Below are 9,926 nucleotides of genomic sequence, written 5' to 3' on the forward strand. Positions count from 1 at the left end.
GTTTGTTGTAGATTATATGACATTTCAAACGCTACTGTTATTTGTGCAGTAACATAGTGGATAATTTCAAAATGATTAAACAGATAAAACCAGGATGATGCCATGTTAACAGCTGCGAAACGTATTGTTGTGGTGTATTTTTTTTCGTTCCGTTTTTAACAGTTTGCCATTTACTTTTAAGTTAAAGTATACAGAATGCCTTTTTACATCAAATCGTCAACTTACACTTACTGGTACTGCGTTGATATACAATGTTCAGTATTGTATTTATTTTATATATATATCTATTAACTTTGGTTTGTTTTGAATTTCGCGCAAATCTACAGGAGGGCTATCTACGCTAGCCGTCCATAATTTAGCAGTGATAGACTAGAGGGAAGGTAACTAGTCATCACCATCCACCGCCAATTCTTGGGCGACTCTTTTACCTTCACATTATAACGCTCCCACGACTGAAAAGGCGAGCATGTTCGGTGTGACAAGGATTCGAACGTGTGACTCTCACATTGTCGAGTGCCCTAATCACCAGGCCCCATAACTTTGGAAGTTAAAGCTTCGATAACTGCTTGACTTGTGCTTACTTCTGTTAAGTGTAAACTTCCCCTTTGGTGGACTACGTTGAAGTCCACTAAAAGAATAAGTTTCATTCTTTTGGTGAGTTGAAACCGACAGTTAACCTTTAATGTACCCTAAGTGTGTTTGTTACATAAGTTTCATTCCTTTGGTGAGTTGAAACCGACGGCTAACCTTTAATGTACCCTAAGTGTGTTTGTTACATAAGTTTCATTCCTTTGGTGAGTTGAAACCGACGGCTAACCTTTAATGTACCCTAAGTGTGTTTGTTACATAAGTTTCATTCCTTTGGTGAGTTGAAACCGACGGCTAACCTTTAATGTACCCTAAGTGTGTTTGTTACATAAGTTTCATTCCTTTGGTGAGTTGAAACTGACGGCTAACCTTTAATGTACCCTAAGTGTGTGTTTGTTACAGAAACATACATATTGTTCATTCTCTTTTGTTCCGTTTTATAATAACTTAAAGTTTAATTTTTTTTATACTATGGGGGCGATAATAACTTTTATGCCATCATTTCATTTCGGAAAAACAAATTAGATTATGCGCATAAAGTCCTTGTATGACCTCACCTAGAGTTTGGAAACAAACAAATCTGAAAAAAAGCGTCTCATTCACTGAAACAAACGATTTTTCTACATTGGTGAAAGACACACCAAAAGTAACTTTTTGATAAAATTGGTGAAGGCAGCTTGAAATTGTTATCATCCTGCTGGTTTATTTGCAGAGTCGAGCTTTTAGTGGACTTGTTTCTGTATTGGAATTCGCATGATGTACGGTTATGTAATTATTAATAACAATTTCCAAGTGTAAATAAAAAAAAGTACATAACTGTATGTCAGTCGCTGTACTATAACGGTTTTATCCCGTATCGATGAGGCCTTTTTTCCGATGTCAGGACTCATCCTGCCGGCGGCTATGATACCACAGACACAGTAATGGTTGAAACGCCATTTATATTAGAAAATCGCTTAACAACAACTATTACGTTGGTAAAATGTCATTTTAAATTAATTTTATTAAGTCACAACGCATCAGAATTAGGATAAAGATTAATTTTATTAAGTCACAACGCATCAGAATTAGGGTAAAGATTAATTTTATTAAGTCACAACGCATCAGAATTAGGGTAAATATTTTTTTCTTTAACACTGTGAATTTTGTAAATGTATCTAATGTAAATACTTCATTCAAGTAAGAATAATTGATCTTTTCAATCCTCTCAATACATTTTTGTTTTTCTTTTAACACAAAGCTCTATCCACAGAGGGAAGTCGAACTCCAGAATTTACCACTGACACCTACCGGTGGAACTAAATAATAATAGATTTGATTTTCATCTTTGCTTCTCCATCAGTGCCGGATTTTCAGTTTGTGGTTTTTAAATAAAGATAAATAAATAAATCAGTTTTCCAAAGTTCCTTGTTTTTCTATACAAGGACATTGTCTCTCTTTAAAAGACTACAACGTTCCGAATAATTTTGCTAAATAATTAATTCATTCATCTTACACGACGGCACTATTGTGATATAATAATGTTCAAAATTAGCATATATTGGATTAAAAACCAACATCATTTTCTTTTTAAAAATTGGCTTTTTGAGAAACTAGTTATTCTCGTCAGAATGTTCTGGTTATGTTATTTCACTTTTTCTAAGGTCCACGCGTGTCCTAGTGGTTAGCGTGTTGTGCTGCGGATCGGTGAGCCAAGGTTCGTACAGCGATGGTGCTGTAACACTTCCCTCTGTCAACTGTGGGTTTGTTATAAGTGACAAACAATCCCATTATTTGAATCGAAGTTAGACAAACACTGCGAGTGATGCTAATTAGTTGTCTCTGTGACCTATCCGTTTGTTCGTCCATGCATCGTTCATATTGAAACTACCAATAAGAACTAAGGCCAAAAATGAAAACAAAGCTATACAACTCAGCATATTGTAAACTACTATGATGATCTCAGAACTACAGGGTGTCCAAAAATACTGGAACCATAGACACTTCAACGAATTTTACAGGATGTGTTGCACATGCTGTCCTTGTAATTGGAAACAAGTTTGGTTACAGTGTTTCCATTCTCTTTGAACATTGCGAACCATATTCGTGTCATTGTCAATGGTCCGACACTCTTCGTGAATTCATTGTTTCAGATGTTCGGTGTCCTTGATCTTTCTTATAAACAAGTGCAGTCAATGGTGCTTTGTCAAAACATTGTTATATTTTTGCTAATAAATATATTTTTAATTTTCGGCTGTTTCTGAATGAGTGTAGAAGACGGACCTAAAGAGATGAACTAAATCAAAGTTTGATTTCTATACAATCGAGTTATTATGTTGTCTTATAACAACTTAAAAGTTTAAGTCACCTGTCATATTTTAACCGTAACAAATGGGCCTGTAACACGATTTATCATTGTTTGTTACAATAGATAAAATAGTAAAAAGATAAAAAAATATCCTTACCTTAAAACCCAGAACAAAGCCATAGTGGTTTGTCCGTTGTAAATATGCGTGATTAATTAATCGTCTTGTTTGTTAAATATTCTTTTTTTTTTCTAATTTACTTCGGTCTTTCCCTTTAATTAGATTTCGATTTAAGGAGATGAATACATAAAATATAACAGTTCGTTGAACAAGAATATTAATAAAACAAAAGAAAGAGGAGGACAGTTTAACAACAACGCTTAAGATTCTACGTGCGTACAACTTATTACAATATAGATGTGGAGTTGATGATAATGGGGGATTCACGTTTCCTGAGAACTAAGATTTTTAAATTACAGTACATAGATTTTTCATCAAGTAAATATACTGATCAGGTAACAGCACGTTGTAGTAATGAGTTTGAAACTAAAACTAGGGTTAGCGAAGGAATTGAGAAGATGCAACAAACACTGCTGTTTATTTGTTATGAATTTCGCACAAAGCTACACGAGGGCTATCTGCATTAGCCGTCCCTACTTTAGCAGTGTAAAACTAGAGGGAAAGCAGCTAGTCGTCACCACCCACCGCCAACTCTTAGGCTACTCTTTTACCAACGAATAGTGGGATTGACCGTCACATTATAACGCCCTCACGACTGAAAGGGTGAGCATGTTTGGTGTGACGAGTATTCGAACCCGCGACCCGCAGATGGCGACTCGAGCGCTCTAACCACTTGGCCATGTCGGGCCTAAACATTGTCGAAGGAAATGTTATTCTTTTTTTATTTTTACTATTTTGCAGGATTTAAAATAGTTTTAAAATAAACTGTATTTGTGGAACTCTATTATTATGGATTATTCTAAAATAGTACTTATTTCTTGTTGACTTTTAGCTACCCGGTTAGTTGAGTTTGTGGAATTGTTTACTTTCAGAGGTTAAAACGTTTGAGAACCTTTGATGAAGAAAATAGAATATGTTTGTTGTTCGTATTAGGCAATAACACCCCTCTAGTAATAATTCAACGTTCTATTAAGGAGAGATAATGGAAATAAATATGCAGAACTTTTTGTTTCAACAATTAAATCCAACAATGTATGGACCGTGGTGGCTACAATTACCAATAATCATTAATGTTCATATCTATAGCAATGAATTTAATTACACCAATTTCCTCCTTTAAATATCTTGTAGGGGACCGTTTGGATAAAGTGTCATTTCTACATAATGGCTACAACCACATGGTGGCGCAAGCGGCGGCAGCTGCAGCTGCTGCAGCAGCGGCAACTGGAGCGCCCTCTCACATCAACCCTTTGCCCTTCATTGCGTTAAACCACCAGGTGTCTCATCATAGCATGATTCCAGTGACTAGTACTTTAGGACTAACAGCACCTAGTCACACCCAAACTCATCGAAACGAGGGTATTAGCGTCAATGAAAGATCCCGGCAGGTTACGGATGATTACGTCACAAACAGGTACGTGTATTAGTTATAGTTTTTTTTATCCTTATCCTAAGTTATTAATTACATGAAAATAGAATAGCGGAAACATTACGCTAAATTTATAATAATTTTCGAACCATCCAGCCGTTTTTAAATTTTCTTAGAATGCGCAGTACAAGATATAAAAAAAAAAGATGAAAACCAAGAAAAAAAAACACCAATTTTTAATATTTACCTGAAGATTACAGTAGTTACGAACTAATACTTTTATGTTACGTTTGAAGCATAAACCCACGTTGACTGGTCTCCAATAAAAGATGCGCAGGAGTGTGTTTTGAGAGGAATACCCCAAAGTTGTGTAATATTTCCCCCTTTTCTTAAAGATGGAGAAATTTACATTTTTATGTGTTCTAGTATAATAGTTGATAGTTTATGTTCGTGATACTTAAGGTTATGAAAGCTCCTAATTACACTACAACTTCTGCTCATTAACTACAAATCATTTTCTTTTTATTTCTCTCGTGACTTTTTATTTTTTGGTATTTAAACAAAGCGGTGGATTTAAAACTATCTGAAATTTTACAGTTTGTATCTTTGTGTGCCAAACTTATTTCGTATTTACAGTTTACATTTATCGAGTTATTTATAATTTTTCAAGTTACTAAAATCATTTTGAAAGGATGGCCTACATTACATCTATATATATTATGTACAAAAATTGATTATTTGTTTACAAACACACTCAGAAGTACACTGAATAACATACTTTCCGGACACCGTATATATCTATCTATCTATATAACATTGTAATAGTAATATTAACTGATCTAAACAATCCAGTTCGTTACTAAAACCAAAGTAAGAAATATTTAACATCTCTTCCAAATAAGAGTAACTTGAACATTATTTAACTTAGATCAGTGAGTGAATTAGACATAAAAAATATCTGAGTAATTATGATGGAAAGATTAAAGAAACCTTATAGTGAGTCAACGCAGAATGGCTTCGAGTGTCGTTACAGAAAGGTGTAGAATTGTAATTAATTTTAAACGTTTCCTTCCTCTTCCTTCCTCGATTTTAAGCTGACTAGCTACATACTAAAAAAAGTGCAGACATAGAGATATTTGAAACAGTTCTGTGACTTTATTTTTTGAGTTCATTGTTACTGGAATATGGATACATTCTGGTATGATTGGAAGTTAAGATATCGGCGCCACATGATTAAAACTTAGAGCATTGTGTCAAAATCCAGATTAAAGATATCATATATTATAAAAACAAATCACGCTCGGGGGCAGAATATTCCATTTGACGGAAAGAGTAAGAAATACAAACGGAGAAATTTTGGTTTAGTAATTATTGAAGCGCTGTGTTCTGTAGATTGACAAGTTATACTTTGACATGGCGAGGTGGGGAGAAACTGAAAAATATAAAGTTGAAATATAATTTAAGAATCTATAAACACGTTGACTTCTTCAAAAATAAACTTAAAGTTAATAAACGATTTGAATGACTTAGAAAGGCAAGAACAATTAAATTAATTGTTTCTAAATTAAAACAAAATAAAACAAAACATAATTGCGAACGTAAAGTGGAATTCCAAAATAGAAATATAATTTCAAACTGTCAATAAACCAAGTTTTGTGTTAAATTCAGACTGTCTATAAACCAAGATTTGTGTTAAATTCAGACTGTCTATAAACCAAGTTTTGTGTTAAATTCAGACTGTCTATAAACCAAGATTTTTGCTAAATTCAGACTGTCTATAAACCAAGATTTGTGTTAAATTCAGACTGCCCCTAAACCAAGATTTGTGTTAAATTTAGACTGTCGATAAACCAAGATTTGTGTTAAATTGAGACTGCCCCTAAACCAAGATTTGTTATGTTAGTAAGAATGGTTACTTTCCCCTTAATAACTTACCTACTAAGTTTCTTTGCGCATGACAAAGTGTAATAAATGTTTGAGTTAAAACAAACAAGTTGCACGAAACGCCTCAAGAGGGTTCTCGTGTAGTTTTCTCGGTGAATACTTTAGTTCTTGAAACAATAAGAGCTTAGCCTTATCTATGTAGAAAGTGTTTAACTGTTGTCACAACCTGAATCTTCTCAGGATAAATAAGATATATCTATACTGAGTTTAAATATGTCAGTTGTGAGATATCTTCATCTTCGTGACTTTATATCCAGTTCGTCGTTTCACTTACACGCCTTCTAATATGTATATACATTAACTGTTGTTAACAGTTACTTGTTAAATGTCTTCTTCTTCTTCTTTTAAAGGAAACATACCCAGACTACTATTTCACTACTCATATAATGCACCAAACCAATGCTAAAACGCCGTAAATGTGCAAGATCTAAGAAAACATGAAAAAAACAAACATCCTTTTAATGCTTGGTCATTTCTAGTGTAAAGGATAGGCCTACAAGTTTACAAAAGTGATTGCGTGGTTGGTTTACGAGACGATCCTGGCAAATTTTTATCAGTCCATGAGTTAATTTAAACTGGCAGAATGATGGATTGCAGCTAGCGCTCGACTGAAAACAAAAAAAAGGAATTTTATTCATCGAACGCATTAATCATTCCACTGACACCAAGAAAGATTGCAGCGCCACCCTCGGTGGTTTAAAGCTTTAACCTAATGTACTGTTGTTTCAGGCGTACTCGACAGATCATGGGGCTTAGATACCACCAATGAGTGTGATGAATAGGAAACCCATGATGAATTAGAATTGGTCAAAGGTCATTGTCATCAAAAACAGAACACTTAGATACAAAAATAACTATTTTCATGTTTGTTTCAGAGTCGTGTTTTCAATCACATTTATTGATAATTTGGATGGCGGAAAGAAGAGCTCGTAATGGAAAACGTATATTGTTGTACTAAGTTGTAAAACTTTGTGTTCCCAAAGTGTTTGCTCAAACTCAACAGTCAGCTTATAAACAAATTGTTTATATTCAATATCTGTAAACAGATGTACCATTAATTACAAATTTATACATAAATAATAGTTACGAAATATATATACATTAAAAGAATCTTAACACGTACACGTTACACAAGCGAAGTCCCTCTAGTTTTACAAACTGTCTAGATAATCTTAAAATATTCCCCACACAGGGGAATAACTGCTTTAAGTAGATTCTTGGGAAGATAATTTCATCGGAGACACACTGAGAAACGTATGTTTTATTCAAGAAAGTCTGGTTATAGCCTAACTGGTTTCAAAGCCGTATTATACGGCAAACCTAAATCGCTTTTCTCACAAACTAGCATTGTTTCTGTTTTTTTTGAGAACTACAAGATTAGTAATATGAATAGTGTGTGTAGGATACTGTGAGGATCTGTTCAGAACGGATGATTCTTGCAGTCATTTCATTTACAGATAGGCTTGATATGATAATTGAGTATCACTCTGCTATTTTCCATTTATAGTTTAAAGAACAGGAATGTGTGAACATCACTTTGTAGTTCCCATTTATAGTTTAAAGAACAGGAATGTGTAAATATCACTCTGTAATTTCCATTTATAGTTTAAAGAACAGGAATGTGTAAATATCACTTTGTAGTTTCCAGTTATATTTTAAAGAACAGGAATTGTAAATATCATGGTATTTTCCATTTATAGTTTAAAGAACAGGAATGTGTAAATATCACTCTGTAATTTCCATTTATAGTTTAAAGAACAGGAATGTGTGAATATCACTTTGTAGTTCCCATTTATAGTTTAAAGAACAGGAATGTGTAAATATCACTCTGTAATTTCCATTTATAGTTTAAAGAACAGGAATGTGTGAATATCGCTCTGTAATTTCCATTTATAGTTTAAAGAACAGGAATGTGTGAGTATCACTCTGTAGTAGTTTCCACTTATAGTTTAAAGAACAGGAATGTGTGAATATCACTCTGTAATTTCCATTTATAGTTTAAAGAACAGGAATGTGTGAGTATCACTCTGTAGTAGTTTCCACTTATAGTTTAAAGAACATGAATGTGTGAGGTATAAGACTCGTACACTAGTGCTCTCTCTATATGTAGGATGCGAGATGATCAACTACAGAATGGTGAACTTAGAGAACGACATTACGGGCATGAAAATTACAAACAAACAAAGGACATCATTCAAAACGGTAAGTAATACAGCCTCTTCTCCATGGCTCAGCGGTAAGTTTGAGGATTTACAACGCTAAATTCAGGGTTCGATCTTTGTGGTGGGAAGAGCGGAGATAACTCACTGTGCAGCTTTGTGCTTATAGAAACAAATAATATTTACTGTAGAATTGAGAAACGGTTGTAATATTTTGTTTCAATACATGGAAAAGAGAAAATCCTATTTCACTGTCTTCTTTCTCTTCATATTTCGAGTTAAAATTTATAACCTAACAGTGAAATTGAAACAGATTTAAGCGAGCATTATGTTTGTGAGTAGTATAGCTAACAGAGAGATTGAAACAGACTTAAGCTAGTATTAGGTTCCTGAGTAATATAGCTAACAGAGAGATTGAAACAGACTTAAGCTACCATAAGGTTCGTGAGTAATAGCTAACAGAGAAATTGAAACTAACCTCAGCTAGGATAAGGTTCGTGGGTAATATAGCTAACAGAAAAACCGAAACAAACCACAGCTAGGATAAGGTTCGTGGGTAATATAGCTAACAGAAAAACCGAAACAAACCACAGCTAGGATAAGCTATATGAGTAATATAGCTAACAGAAAAACCGAAACAAACCTCAGCTAGGATAAGGTTCGTGGATAATAGCGATAACGACAGATACTATTTTGTTTATTTTGCACAACTTTTTAAAAAGCTTTTAGTTAATCTCTGATTATTTTAGTATATCATCAGATATCTAAGGCTGTAAATGTAAAAGTTATCATTATTATTTTCACTCATGGAGGAAAACAAGCAAACTGAGAAGACTCAGATGAAATGTTGAGTCACATATAAAATTATTGAAAAAACAAGTAAATTAACATACAAACACTTCTGTGATTTATCTACCACGGCTTTCTGTAAACAGTTTATATAAAAACGCTCTAACGCCCTCTATTGCACACATTACAAAAATACGGTGGAACAAAGTTTTTCTTGGAATTTCTTATTTATATAGGTCTACATTTTTATGAAATATATTTTGGTAAGTTATAAATTGGTACGTTACGTAGAAATAACCTTGTTTAATTGAAGAACCAACATAAATAATTCCATGGTATATTTAGGTTCTTTCCCCGAAATTTACTGTAACATCGTATATGTTAAAGCTAGTCATTTGATGATTTCACCTACTGCTATAGTGATTTTAAGTACTGCTGAAGTGATTTCACCTACTGCTATAGTGATTTCACCTACTGCTATAGTGATTTCACTTACTGCTGAAGTGATTTCACCTACTGCTGAAGTGATTCGTCTACTGCTGAAGTGATTCGTCTACTGCTATAGTGATTCGTTTACTGCTATAGTGATTTTAAGTACTGCTGAAGTGATTT

At 33.7% G+C, this 9,926-nt stretch overlaps 1 protein-coding gene across 1 annotated transcript in view; it reads left to right on the top strand.

Annotated features, from left to right (window-relative positions):
* Window positions 1-9,926, top strand: part of LOC106472157 (dachshund homolog 1-like) — a 47,253-nt gene that overhangs the window by 18,335 nt on the left and 18,992 nt on the right. The window contains exons 4-5 of the mRNA XM_022400758.1: window positions 4,185-4,467; window positions 8,477-8,568. Coding sequence (XP_022256466.1) covers window positions 4,185-4,467; window positions 8,477-8,568 — 375 coding nt within the window. The remainder of the gene's footprint in view (window positions 1-4,184; window positions 4,468-8,476; window positions 8,569-9,926) is intronic.

This window comes from Limulus polyphemus, unplaced genomic scaffold, assembly GCF_000517525.1.
Source record: "Limulus polyphemus unplaced genomic scaffold, Limulus_polyphemus-2.1.2 Scaffold5122, whole genome shotgun sequence".
In the NCBI taxonomy this organism is placed as follows: Eukaryota; Metazoa; Arthropoda; class Merostomata; order Xiphosura; family Limulidae; genus Limulus; species Limulus polyphemus.